At 42.4% G+C, this 15,119-nt stretch overlaps 1 protein-coding gene across 3 annotated transcripts in view; it reads left to right on the top strand.

The window, feature by feature from the left end:
• The window catches only part of abcc8 (ATP-binding cassette, sub-family C (CFTR/MRP), member 8), a 181,210-nt gene that overhangs the window by 8,105 nt on the left and 157,986 nt on the right, over positions 1-15,119 (top strand). For 2 of the 3 annotated variants that reach the window (XM_063061994.1, XM_063061995.1), the window contains exons 2-3: positions 14,451-14,613; positions 14,710-14,851. In XM_063061994.1, the coding sequence (XP_062918064.1) occupies positions 14,451-14,613; positions 14,710-14,851 (305 nt within the window). Of the gene's footprint in view, positions 1-14,260; positions 14,614-14,709; positions 14,852-15,119 lie in introns of those variants that run through there. The other variant, XM_063061996.1, reaches the window with a different exon arrangement.

Below are 15,119 nucleotides of genomic sequence, written 5' to 3'. Positions count from 1 at the left end.
CCATTTTATCATGAGCTGATCCGTTCTCCCATTTAGTCCTACTCCCCCGCCTTCTCACCATAACCTTTGATGCCCTGGCTACTCAGATACCTATCAATCTCTGCCTTAAATACACCCAATGACTTGGCCTCCGCTGCCGTCCGTGGCAACAAATTCCATAGATTCACCACCTTCTGACTAAAAAAATTTCTTCGCATTTCTGTTCTGAATGGGCGCCCTTCAGTCCTTAATTCATGCCCTCTCATACTAGACTCCCCCATCATGGGAAACAACTTTGCCATATCCACTCTGTCCATGCCTTCCAACATTCAAAATCTTTCTATGAGGTCTCCCCTCATTCTCCTAAACTCCACGGAATACAGTTCAAGAGTGGACAAACGTTCCTCATATGTTAACCCTCTCATTCCCGAAATCTTTCTAGTGAACCTTCTCTGTACCTTCTCCAACGTCAGCACATCCTTTCTTAAGTAAGGAGACCAAAACTGCCCACAGTACTCCAAGTGAGGTCTCACCAGCGCCTTATAGAGCCTCAACATCACATCCCTGCTCCTATACTATATTCCTCTAGAAATTGCATTCGCCTTTTTCACTACTGACTCAACCTGGAGGTTAACTTTAAGGGTATCCTGTACAAGGACTCCCAAGTCCCGTTGCATCTGCCCGTTTATTTTTTCTGCCAAAGTGCATAACCATACACTTTCCAACATTGTACTTCATTTGCCACTTCTCTGCCCATTCTTCCAATCTATCCAAGTCTCTCTGCAGACTCTCCATTTCCTCAGCACTACCGGCCCCTCCACCTATCTTCGTATTGTCAGCAAACTTAGCCACAAAGCCATCTATTCCATAATCCAAATCGTTGATGTACAATGTTAAAAGAAGCGGCCCCAACATGGACCCCTGTGGAACACCACTGGTAACCGGCAGCCAACCAGAATAGGATCCCTTTATTCCCACTCTCTGTTTCCTGCCAATCAGCCAACGCTCTATCCACGTATGTAACTTCCCCGTAATTCCATGGGCTCTTATCTTGTTAAGTAGCCTCATGTGTGGCACCTTGACAAAGGCCTTCTGAAAATTCAAATATACAACATCCACTGCATCTCCCTTGTCTAGCCTACTGGTAATTTCCTCAAAAAATTGTAATAGGTTTCTCAGGCAGGATTTTCCTTTAAGGAATCCATGGTGAGTTCTGCCTATATTGTCATATGCCTCCAGGTACTCTGTAACCTCCTCCTTGGCAATTGACTCCAACAACTTCCCAACCACCAATGTCAAGCTAACAGGTCTATAATTTCCTTTTTGCTTCCTTGCCCTCTTCTTAAATAACGGAGTGACATCTGCAATCTTCCAGTCCTCCAGAACCATGCCAGAATCTATCGACTTTTGAAAGATCATCGCTAATGCCTCCGCAATCTCCACAGCTACTTCCTTCAGAACACGCGGGTGCATTCCATCTGGTCTGGGAGATTTATCTACCATTAGACTATTCAGCTTCCTGAGTACTTTCTCTGTCGTAATTGTGACTACGCACACTTCTCTTCCCTGCCACCCTTGAGTGTCCGGTATACTGCTGATGTCTTCCTCAGTGAAGACTGATGCAAAATACTCGTTCTGTTCCTCTGCCATCTCCTTATCTCCCATTACAATTTCTCCAGCATCATTTTCTATTGGTCCTATATCTACTCTCACCTGTCTTTTACTCTTTATATACTTGAAAAAGCTTTTAGTATCCTCTTTGATATTATTTGCTGGCTTCCTTTCATAGTTAATCTTTTCCCTCTTAATGACCTTCTTGGTTTCCTTTTGTAAGGTTTTAAAAACTTCCCAATCCTCTGTCTTCCCACTAATTTTTGCTTCCTTGTATGCCCTCTCCTTTGCTTTAACTTTGGCTTTGACTTCTCTTGTCAACCATGGTTGCATCCTTTTTCCACTCGAAAATTTCTTCTTTTTTGGAATATACCTGTCTTGCACCTTCCTCACTTCTCAGCTAAACTCCAGCCACTGCTGCTCTGCTGTCTTTCCCGCCAGTGTCCCTTTCCAGTCAACTTTGGCCAGTTCCTCTCTCATGCCACTGTAATTTCCTTTACTCCACTGAAATACCAACGCAGCAGATTTCGGCTTCTCTTCTTCAAATTTCACAGTGAACTCAATCATGATATGATCACTGCCTCCTAAGGGTTCCTTCACCTCAATCTCTCTAATCACCTCCGGTTCATTACACAATACCCAATCCAGTACAGCCGATCCCCTAGTGGGCTCAACAATAAGCTGTTCTAAAAAGCCATCTCACAGACATTCTACAAATTCTCTCTCTTGAGATCCAGTGCTGACCTGATTTTCCCAATCCACTCGCATGTTAAAATCCCCTACAATTATCAGAACACTGCCCTTCTGACAAGCCTTTTCTATTTCCTGTTGTAATTTGTAGTCCACATCCTTGCAGCTGTTTGGAGGCCCATAAATAACTGCCATCAGGGTCCTTTTACCCCTGCTATTTCTTAGCTCAACCCATAAAGATTCTGCACCTTCCGATCCTATATCACCTCTTTCTAATGATTTAATATCATTTCTTACCAATAAAGCCACGCCTCCCCCTCTGCCTACCTTCCTATCCTTCCGATACACCGTGTATTGGATGTTCAACTCCCAGAGACATGCATCCTTTAGCCACGTCTCAGTGATGGCCACAATATCATACCTGCCAATCTGTAGCTGTACGACAAGATCATCCACCCTATTCCTAATGCTGCGTGCATTTAAGTATAACACCTTAAGACCAGTATTTGATACTTTTCGGTTTGATTTCACTGCAACTTTATTGCACTGCGACTTATCCCAATGGCTACAAAATTGCCCCATCACCTGCCTGTCTTTCCTGACATCTTTACTGCTCACTATCATAGATTTATTTCTGTTTTCCCCTTCCTCCGCTCTGTCATTCCGGTTCCCATCCCCCTGCCAAATTAGTTTAGACCCTCCCTAACAGCTCTATTAAACTTTCCCACCAGGATATTGGTCCCCTTCGGGTTCAGGTGTAACCTGTCCTTTTTGAACAGGTCATACTTCTCCCAGAAGAGATCCCAATTATCCAAGAATCTGAAGCCCTGCCCCCTGCACCAGTCTCTCAGCCACGCATTCATCTGCCTGATCCTACTATTCTTGCCCTCGCTAGCACGTGGCACAGGTAGCAATCCCAAGATTACTATGCTGGAGGCCCTGCTTCTCAGCTTCCTTCCTAACTCCTGGAAATCTCTCTTCAGGACTTCCTCCTTTGTCCTATCTATGTCATTGGTACCAACATGTACCAAGACAACTGGCTGTTCACCCTCCCCCTTCAGGATATTCAGGACCTGATCCGAGACATCCCTTACCCTGGCACCTGGGAGGCAACACACCATGCGGGTGTCTTTATCAGGCTCACAGAATCTCCTGTCCATTCCACTGACTATGGAATCCCCTACGACTACCGCATTTCTCTTCTCCCTCCTTCTCTCCTGCACAAATTGGGTAAAGGACAGCCAAACTAAATGGTGAGCTGATGTGATGGTTTAATCTTTCAATCACCAATCCTTATGCCATAGCAAGAGTGAGCATAGCAACAAGAAAAAAGATGGTCATCCTGTATCAGCAAGGTCTCTGCCAAGCAGAAATTTTGTGTTAGGCAGGAGTTTCAAGAAGTGCTGTCCAAGCTCTTCTGAAGAAGCACAAAGAAACGAGGAAGTTTGAGGACGAGGAAAAAAGTGGTCAGCCACGAAGACTGAGCACAGCAGATGAGAGATACATCCAAATGGCATGCCTTCTAAACCAGAAGAACTCCAGCACTACACTCAGCTGTAAATCTACAGAAACCACACGAACTCAAGCAGACCCCTCCTGTCAGAAATCTTGGCAGAAGTGGTCTTCATGGAAGAGTTGCTGCCAACAAACCATTCCTCCAAAGTAGAAACAAAGCCAAGAGACTCGCCTACGCACAAAAACATAAGTACTGGGGTACTGAACAATGGCAGCAAGTGCTCTGGAACAATGAGTCAGAATTTGAAATTTTTGGCTTAAACAGGAAGCAGTTTTTCCATAGTAGAGTTGGAGAGCGCTACATGGATGAGTATCTGCAGCCAACCTTGAAGCACAACAGTGGTTCCCTGCAAGCTTTGGGCTGCACTTCTGCAAATGGAGTTGGTGATTTGGTCAAAATTAATGGAATCCTCAATGCTAAGAAGTACAAGCAGGTTCTTATCCATCACGCAATACCATCCCGGAGGAGTCTGATCAGATCCAACTTCTTTCTGCTGCAGGACCATAACCCCAAACACACAGCCCAGGAGATAAAGAACTACCTTCAATGAAAAGAAGAACAAGGAGTTCTGCAACAGATGGTATGGTCTCCACAGAGCCCTGATCTTAATATCATTGAGGCTGTCTGGGATTACCTGAAGAGAGAGATGCAAGTGAGACAGCCAAATTCTGTAGAAGAACTATTCCAAATTCTCCAAGATGGAATAACCTACTGCACAATTTTCTTATAAAACTGCTCATGAGCGTACCTAAGAGAATTGATGCAGTTTTCAAGGAAAAGGGTAGTCACATCAAGTATTGATTTGATTTAGTTTGTTACTGTTTGCTGCTCTTTTAAGTAAATGATTTGATAATTAGAAACTTTTCATTTCATTATTTTTAAAAGCATCTTCACTTTACATAATTTTTACATGTGCTTAAGACTTTTGCACAGTACTGTATGTATGTTAAAATATATATAGAGAGAGAATATACTATATAATACAACTAGTATATAAACATCCCCAACATAGTAAATTTCAAATTATCCCATTCAAGCCTCAAGATTTAATTGTTGTGGAAGATTTCTTACTCTTGTGGGATAAAGTCTTTCCTGACAAGCGGGGTGGGAGATGGTGGTCACTCTGCTTAGCAGCTGAGAGTTGTGTCTGTGATACAATCTCAGGTTCTGGGGCCTCCTCTGGGGTAAAGTTGTAGCAGTTGACTCTGGGCCTGCTGGAAGTGGGTCTGACAGCTCTGGATTTTTTTCTTCTCTTACATTTGACTGCTTTCTTCAACTGACTAATGCGTCATTTCCAGGTGGCATCAGTCCATTGTGTAGGAGAGTGGTCCAATTCTGTCCGTTTCTTTTCCTATCCACTTTTGATCATTTCTGTAGTTCCTCGCCAGGACTGAAATATCAAACCTCCTTGTTTGAGGAGCTCTCAATTTGTCTCAGCTGTCTGTCCTGCACACTCCTTCTGAGATTGGGTTTGAGGGGATCCAAGAATGAGTGCAGGGTAAAATCTAGGAACAGCATAGCTCTTGAGTTGTTGGTTGTAGAGCGTACTGCATTGCGATATGCAAGGAGAAAGTTGGTGAGCTACTGATTCAGTGTTAGAATAGTGTGTTCTGCTGACATTGCTCATAGTGCATGCTTTAGCCTCTGGACAAACCATTCCGCTAAGCCGTCTGTAGCTGGGTGGTGTGATGCAGGTGTAAGAATATTTAAGAATGACTGAAACTGTTCCACCACAAACTATAGTCAATTGTCACTGACTATGTGTTCTGGACACGAGTCCTTGCAAAGTGGCTTCTCAACACATCAACAGTGTGCGAAGCTGTATTGGAGACTATTGGGAACACTTCTGGCCACTTTGTAGTTGTATCCACTACTACTAAGAAATTTGTAGCCAAAAATGGTCTGGCAAAATCCACATGAACCCTCTGCCATGGCAATGCAGGACATTCCCAGGAATGGAGAGACATTGCTCTTGGTATCTTCAGGATGTTTTGGCATTCTGAAGAGTGCACGGCCAGCTGATCGATCTGCTGATCTATCACAGTCCACCAGACAGAACTTTGAGCCAATGACTTCACTTTAACCACACCCAGGTGACCAGCATGTAGATCCCCCAACGCTTTAGCTCTCAGCTTGGATGGCACAACAACTCTCAATACCGTATTAGGCAACTCCCATCAAGGACAGGTTCAGCCTGGAGCTAGTAAAAAATGGGGGAATGGGAGAACTGGGAACTCTGATGCAGATCCAGCCAATCTGAGTTGCCTGAGACAAAGTGGGGTCTTTTCTAGATTCCCTTTTGATCATCTCAGCCATAATAGGGAGACTCTCATTTTGCATTAGCGAGAATATGTCAAGGAGTGTCCTTCTTTGTAAATTTTTCAGGTATTTCCTTTTCCAAGGGTAAACAGGACAATCCATCAGCAGTTCCATGATTAGTTGTCCTCTTGAATTTTAATCTTGTATTGAGTCCTCCAAGAAACAGAGCCCATATTTGCATCTGTGCTGCTGTGTTAGTGGAACACCCTTCTGTAGATTGAAAATGGGCACCAGTGATGATCACTGATGACGGTAAACTCTCTCATAAAAGTACTAGTTGAAATGTTTTACACCTTAAACCAGACTCAAGGTCTCTCTGTCAATCTGTGCGTAATTTTTCTCTGCAGCGGTAGGGAAACATGATGCAAAGGTAATGGAGTGTTCACTTCCATCACTCATAACATGTGATATGACTGCACCTCTACCATAAAGTGAGGCATCACAGGCAAGCATCACTAGATTGTGGATCATAATGTGTAGGTACGGTGTCTGATATCACCATTTCCTTCACTGTATGGAAAGCAACCTCACACTGCTTTGTCCATTGCCATTTGTTCCTGTTTATCATAATGAGTTCAAGAGAAGGAGCACAGTAGCCAGGTTTGACAGGAGCCTGTTATAGTAATTGACAAATCTTAAAAAGGACCACAACTGTGATACATCCTTTGACCCTGGGGCATCCACCACTGCTTGAATTTTCTCAACACTCTTGTGCATCAATGATGCTTGGTTTAAAGAATTTACGCTTGTTGCATCGTGCTCTGAGACCATAAAATTCTAAACTTTTTAATACTGTCTTGAGACTTTGGAGATGTTACTTGTCGTCCTCACAATTATGTTATCCTGTTAACACTGGCTGCCTGAGCAGCCTGGAAGCACCTGGTCGGTAGCTTTCTGCCAGAGTGTAGGTGCAGACGCTGCTCCTAAAATAAGCCAATTATAGGGATAAAGCCCTTTGTGTTTATGGTGACGAAACACTTTGGATATCTGTAGGTAGGCCTCAGGGAAATCCACTTTTCTGAAATCTTTTGCTCCGGAAAGGTTTGTAAAGATATTCTCCATCCTGGGCAGAAGTAACCTGAGTTACTTTCAGTATTGGGTTGACGGTGACCTTAAACTCACCACATATCCCAACAGACCGATCATTCTTGGCTACTGTGACCCCTGGCATTGCCCACAGGTTCCACTGGACTTTTGACAGGATTTCCTTCAGCCTCCATGTGATCTAGCTCACTGGCCACTCTTATCATGGATGGTATAAAGAACCAGGTGGGCTTGTAAAACACAGGCATGGCAGTTTCATTTAACACTATTTTACCCTTGAAATGTTTGAGTTTTCCAATGCCATCCTTGATACTGCTGTGGCATCATCAAGAATCTTTCTTAATTTGCTTTTAGTTGAATCTATTGCAGGGGATGTGTCATGAAAACGATAGATAGATCTCCAAGCAAGTTGTAGTTGTCTCATCCAATCATGCCCCCATAATGCTGCCCTCCTGTTTTTACCACATACAAACCCAATGTGGCTTGTTGGTTGTTGTATTTCGCTGCTATAAATGTCATTCCCATAGGAGTTACCTTTTCTCCAGTTTAAGTTCTTAGTTAGATATATGCAAGCTTTAGTACAGCATTTTTGACATGCCATTCAACCTCATTTTGTGGAATAACTGAAACTGCTGAGCCAATGTCCAATTCTATTTTAATTAATTTGCCATTCACTTCTTGTGTAATCCATATTGACTGTCTTCTGTTTGTTTTCCCATTGCAAATCACATTGTAAAGAGTGCCCAGTCCTGTTTTACTCTCATCATTGTCAGGGATTTTTCATCAGCAACATGTAGGTTAGTGCTCTTTTTGAAACTGCTACTTGGCTTTTTATCTTTTTACCTTCCCTGTGCAGTCCATTTTGTCCAACATGCTCGTTGTTTGTGTCCTACTTTGTTGTATTTGCCTTTAAACCTGCATTGGTCTGATGTATGTGAGCCCTGCCACAATGGTAACCCCATTTGTTTATCTAGGCAGCTTTCTAGTTAGAAGTTGTAATTTTGGTCGTGCTGACTTTAATTTCTGGCCTCAACTTGATTGTGAGTCTGTCTGCTGTTTCCATTGATACAGCTATTTCAACTGCTCTTTTAGATGTAATTTCTGCTTCATATAGGAGGCGTTTTTGAATGCTTCCTTGTAAGATTTCTCAAACTAAATGATTTCTCAGTGTGTTGTGTATTTAATATTTCAGTAATATTTGAGTAATCTTGTATGTATATTGTTTGATTAAACATTCTTGTTCCTTTCAATAAATCATTATTCTTCAGATGCAGAAACACGTGAATTGCATACATCATCATGCTACCACATGATATATGTGTGCCTTGCTTAAAGTTGAAGTTAGACCATATTTCAAAATACTATGTCTTCCTTTGAATTAGTTTAATGTTTTCAAGTTACAAAACATAACACAGTGTATCATTGAGCCAATCGAGCCATTACAATCTCTTAAATTCAGCCACATAAGCTGAAATGGACTCCATCTCCTTTTGATTCTGCTTATAAAACCTGAAGTGTTCCGCAATCAACAATGGCTTCAGTTCCAAATGTTCCTGCATTACATTCACAATGTTGACAAAGTTCATTTCAGCTTGTTTGGTTGGAGCACTTGATCTTCTAAGCAAACTTGTTGCTTTTCCACCTATTGCATTCAGTAACACTGGCTCTTGCTTTTTATTGGGGATATCATTTGCTTCAAAATACTGCTCAAATCAACCAGGATACATCATCCAGTTATCTGTTGTGCAATCGAACATGTCTGTCTCCCTGATGTTAACAGCTTTTCTGCTTTTCTTTGTTTATTTTTTTTAATCATCTGGTACTCACTGTTTATGAATGCATAAATTTTCTGACTCAACCTTTTCTCTCCCCTTCCAAAGATAAAGCATGCTGTGCTTTTTCCTAAACTCGAACATTTCTTTCTCTCTGCCCTTTTGAAGAAAATAAATGTACTGAGCTTCAACAGGTAGGTGGACATCACGGGTTTGTTTTAAAACTTCCTCATCGCCACTGTTATGTTTTGTAACTCCAAAAACTAATCGAAAGAAAAACACAGGAGAAGTGTTTTGTCCACTTCGTTTTCACTTTAGTCAGGTGCTAACCTATGACATGATGGTATAATGATGTATGCCATTCACAAACTTTTCAAAAATGACCCACAACGAATTATGTAAACAAACAAAGATTCCTTAATCTGTTTATTTAAAATACTACTCAAATATTATTGAAATATTAAATACACCACAGCACACTCAAACTCTCTAGCCCTCTCTCTCTCTTCCTCTTTCTCTCTCTATCTCTATACCCCTCTCTATCTCTATCCCCCTCTCTGTCTCTATCCCCTCTCTCTCTATCCCCTCTCTCTCTATCCCCCCTCTCTCTATCCCCCCTCTCTCTATCCCCCCTCTCTCTATCCCCTCTCTCTCTATCCCCTCTCTCTCTATCCCTCTCTCTCTATCCCCTTTCTCTCTATCCCCTTTCTCTCTATCCCCTTTCTCTCTATCCCTCTCTCTATCCCCTCTCTCTCTATCCCCCCTCTCTCTCTATCCCCCCTCTCTCTCTATCCCCCTCTTTCTCTATCCCCCCTCTATCCCCTCTCTCTCTCTATCCCCTCTCTCTCTCTATCCCTCTCTCTCTCTATCCCTCTCTCTCTCTATCCCCCTCTCTCTCTATCCCCTCTCTCTCTGTTCCTCTCTCTCTCTATCTCCTCTCTCTATCCCCTCTCTCTCTATCCCCCCTCTCTATCCCCCTCTCTCTCTATCCCCCTCTCTCTCTATCCCCCTCTCTCTCTATCCCCTCTCTCTATCCCTCTCTCTCTATCCCCTCTCTCTCTGTCCCTTCTATCTCTGTCCCCTCTATCGCTACCCTCTCTTTCTCTCTATCCCCTCTCTCTCTCTATCCTCCTCTCTCTATCCCTCTCTCTCTCTATCCCTCTCTCTCGCTATCCCCCCTCTCGCTATCCCCCTCTCGCTATCCCCCTCTCGCTATCCCCCTCTCGCTATCCTCCCTCTCTCTCTCCCCCTCTCTCTATCCCCCTCTCTTTCTATCCCTCCCACTCTCTCTCTATCCCACCCTCTATCTTCCAACTCACTATCACCCAGTCCCCTCTTTCCAACTCTTCCCCTTCCTCTCCCCACCTTCTCTCTCTCTCTCTCACACTATCTCTCTCTCTCATGCCCCTCCCTCCCTCCCTCTGGCGCCCCCTCTCCCTCTCTCTCACACCCCATTTCCCTCTCTCTCGTGACCCCCCCTCTCTGTCGCGCGCCCTCTCTCCCTCTCTGTCGCACGCCCCTCTCTCTCTCTCTCTTGCATACCCTCTATCTCTTGCACGCCCCTCTCTCTCTCTCTCACATGCCCTCTTTCTCTCTCACGCGCCCTCTTTCTCTCACGCGCCCTCTCTCTCTCACGCGCCCTCTCTCTCTCTCGTGTCCCCTCTCTCTCTTGTATCCCCCCTCTGTCTCTCGCGTGCCCTCTCTCTCGCACGCCTTCTCTCTCGCCCTCTCTCTCTCTCTCGCGCCCTCTCTCGCTCCCCCTCCCTCTCTCGTGCCCCCTCCCTCTCTCCCCCTCTCGCGCCATCCCCTCCCTCTCCCCCTCTCATGCCGTCCCCTCCCTCTCCCCCTCTCGCGCCCTGTCCCCCTCCCTCTCTCCCCCTCTCGCGCCCTGTCCCCCTCCCTCTCTCCCCCTCTCGCGCCCTGTCCCCCTCCCTCTCTCCCTCTCTCACGCCCTGTCCCCTCCCTCTCTCTCTCTCTCGCCTTCCCCCACTCTCTCTCATTCTCTCTCTGTCTCTTGCCCTCCCTCTCGCTCTCTCCCCTCCCTCCCCCACTCTTTCTCTCTCTCCCTCTCTTCTTTGATAATGTTTTCTAAAATCATAGCAAACTGTCATCATAGCTTTGTACAAATTCATGTTGTTTAAATGCAACTCCCAAAGGAAAGATATATAAAATTCCCAGAAGAGCATAATATGGAACTTCATTTAAATTTAATTGGATATTGGACACTGCATTTATATGTGAATAAAACCTTTTATATTCTGAATGATCATGTCTGTACTTTCTCAGTCCACGCAATTATTTCCAGAATATGTTGTTAAATTATCATGTACTGATGCTTACCTTTCCCATAATGTCATTTCAACTATTTCTGATTCTAACACAAGAGTAGCTGTCAGACTGAAATGTAAATGTAAGTTGGTCATTTTGCCAACATTATTGCTTGCTACATTATGAAATTGTTACACTGTAATTGCTCAACCTTTGCTACTGCTTTAATTAAGAATGTATTTCAGAAAGGTCATGACTTCATACAAAAAATGTACAATACAATTCATTTTACTGTCAAGTTTGATGTTACCTTGTAAAGGGAAAATGCAGAACAGCTTATGGTAGAACAGTCTTCCATGCAATGTGACAGAAATTGTCGACAATAGGTCATGCAAATCTATTGATGGATCAAAAGAAAAACAGCCAGTATGGTGAAAATTGTTCAAAATCCAACTTAAAGTGAGATGGAGCCAATTAATTGTTATAGCAGCAGGTGCCAAGAATACAGACATAATAAAGTGGAAAGGTAAGGGACAATGTACAGCTAAAATGAATGAAAAACAAGCATAAGCCAGGGACTATTGTAAATCATGGAATCACAGAGATACAGCAAAATACATTAAAATGTCAAATAGTAAGGATATTACAGTGGGGATGATGAAAAGAGACTGACAATGGATCTCAAAACCAATGGAGCAAAATAATTACAATTGTATCAAGAGAAAGTGCTCAAGACCAATGTGAGCCCCATTTTAAAAAAAATAAAGATTATCCTGGTAAACTTAACAATGGAATATGTCAGAGGAATAATACAGAGGGCACCATTTATTGTGGTTTTGATAGTGTTAGGTGGTTCCACAGTTTTAAACAAAAATAAAACAGCTGATGTCACACTATAAAAAATCTATAAAATTTAAAAATTAAGTCAAAGCTTTCCACGATCAGGTTTGAAGCAAATGTTTTTTTTCCCCTCTTCTCTGTGTTTTATAGGAGGAAATGTTGATATGTAGAAAAGAAATGCAGGATATCATAAACAACAGAACCTGGAACCATTTATGCAATGAAAGGCCAAGATGTCATAGACAGAAGCTGGCACTTAAAAATGAAAGCTGATCTTGTAAGGTGTCATTTAAGAGCTGATTATGGAAAAGGAAGTAGAACAAGCCAAAAGTTAATCTGCAGTGGATGCCATGGGTAGTATGGAATTAAAAATAGAAGAAATTTCCTGGAAAATGTGCATAAATCCAGTTTCAAAACTAAATTTTCCTCATATCAGGGCACCCAAATTGTCTTTGCAACTTCAAAATGATTTGTTTTATTTATCTCTCTCTGGTACCACTTGCTCCTATCACTGCCCATAATTATAAACAAAGATTTAAAACTATTCATGTTTATTTTTTATTCTCCCTCACACTAGCTTTAATCAAATATTCCTAGAGTAGGACACTTACTTTTAAACATTTCAGGCTGTATATTCATCCTTGTTCCTTTTTCCTGCACTATACCAAGATGACTAAATTCAAAACTTATTGTCCATGATATAAACTATCATATCATCACAGCATGTAATGTTTGAGGATCTTGGTCTTGTACAGGCTTTTAATAATAAGTTTGACACTGGTCAATCACAGTTTATTGATTTATTGTATTGTCTCTCCTGTTGCTTTTAATCTTAGTAGTATTCTCTGCAATTGTCTTTTTCTCCATTTGCATTTCATAATAAAAGTAGAACAAAATGTAATCGCTTATAAAAGCATCAGTTAATTATGTTTCAAAACAGGTTAGTATTGCTTAAATGAATAATTATTATGGTGTTGCAGTGGAAGAATAAACAAAGTAGAGACACACTAAGAAAAAATCATAATATCATTCAAAACTGATGTGTCATTTTCAGGATTAGATAGGAAACTGATCAAACAAAGTGTCAAATTGTTCAATATGGCAATGGGGATGAACATTAGGGGGCACCCATTAGAAAGTTAGGAGATGAATTTCATCTTGAGCTTCAGGTAAATAAAATAAGGTAGACAATTTAAATACATTATTTAAGTGAATTTGAAACAATTAGCAGCCTTCCCATTTCTATCCCTTACCTTTACCTTAGTAGGTTTTCGGGCCTCATTTTATTTCGCATCTATAACAGACAGTATTGCTTACTGGTATCATTTAAAGGGTGGCATCAGGTTCCGTATGAACTTCCCAACACCTTGCTCTCACTCAGTCTAAGTTCTGTCAACCTCTTCACTACTTTGTTGTCAGGCTGTTCCTTTAGCATCAATTCTTGCCCCAGCTGAAATTTCCTCCCATTTAAATAGGTACATGAAAGTCTTCAGACCTCCATATACAATCAATTGGGTGCCCGCTGATTTTAATCCTCATTTAATCACCAACTGTGACTGACCAGACTGTTCATAATATTGGTGTTTTATTTGACCCTGAGGCCAGTTTCTATCTTTAATCTCTTTATCAGCATAAATTTCCACTTCCATTTGCAGCATCTCCCCAACTTTGACCGTTCTGTCTGTTCACTTGCAGCCCACACCTCTGCACTAAATCTTACCTCTACATTCTGACCAATTTTAATTCTAGCTTTATCTACATATATTTATAATTGTTAGAATATGTTTTATTCAGCCTGAACATCATCATATGTGCATGTGGATAAAACATATGTTAACCATTTTTCAAGAAAGTCCAAATCATTCCGAAGTAAAAAGATTTCTTTTCCGGTACAGGAAGGTGAATGAAGTTGTTCAGGTAGATAAATGGACACGTATTGCAAAGTAACTACACGGCAGAGCGCGCGTTTAAAATAAAACACTTGTTTCGTGTGTGTATGCGCGAAAGTCGATTGGGAATTACTGAATAAAGTTTTCGGTTTTAAACAGTAATTATGAAAATGTCGCATGAATCACGTATTGGGCTGGTTTTCTTTACAGACTGCACTGCTCACTCTTTCATCGATGCGCGTTTGGCCAACTGTGAGCGGCTGCTAGATTTGCTTAGGGCTGCAGAAGTGAGCCGCTGCTGCAGTCTTTTAAAGCAGGACCCTGTTCTCGTTTTATCAGCGCGAACTACTGATGTCATGAGAGAAATGGATCTGCACGCTCACTCGCCGGCAAGGTTGACAGCTTGTTAAAAGTCCTTCCCACTCAGGACTCCCGGGTTATTTTCTCCGGGATCGTTTACGTAATGGTTCCCTGAATATGTTCTAAAGCTTGCCCTTTATCCCTCTGTACGATTTTGACCAGAGTCCCACTTCGACCATGTCCTTGTCTTTTTGTGGCAACGACAACGACACGGCTGCCTACAATGTGGACAGGGGAGTGCTCAACAACGGCTGTTTCGTGGACGCTTTGAATGTTGTCCCACATGTGTTGCTGCTCTTCATCACCTTCCCTATATTATTCATCGGTAAGCTCGATCCGGCTACTTTGGACAACATTATTTATGTATATGTTTGCAGCACTGTCAATGTAAACTTCTCAATTAAATGTTTTGGATTTAAAGGCTGGGGAAGTCAGAGCTCCAAGGTCCACATTCATCACAGCACGTGGTTACATTTTCCTGGACATAATTTGCGATGGATCCTCACTTTTATACTCTTGTTTGTACTGGTTTGTGAAATTGCAGAGGGGATCGTTTCGGATGGGTAAGTGGCCGCATGTGTTTTGTACATCGTCTGGGGCTATTTTTACTGTTGGAGCAGAGCAAGCTTTTTATTTCATTGCCTGATCCAGTTGTCCATTTCCAACTGTCTCCTTCAGGACTGAAGAAGGGAAGGACTAAGTTGGAAGCGGAGGTGGGGAGGGGTTAAGAGGACATAATGCCTGGTGTACAACGGATTTTGCGTTCGCGCCAATTTCTGTAACAAACGGATGAAATAAGAGAAAATCTGCAGATGCTAGAAATAGAAGCAA

This window comes from Mobula hypostoma, chromosome 11, assembly GCF_963921235.1.
Source record: "Mobula hypostoma chromosome 11, sMobHyp1.1, whole genome shotgun sequence".
Taxonomy (NCBI): domain Eukaryota; kingdom Metazoa; phylum Chordata; class Chondrichthyes; order Myliobatiformes; family Myliobatidae; genus Mobula; species Mobula hypostoma.
This window is presented reverse-complemented; position numbering and strand designations above follow the sequence as displayed.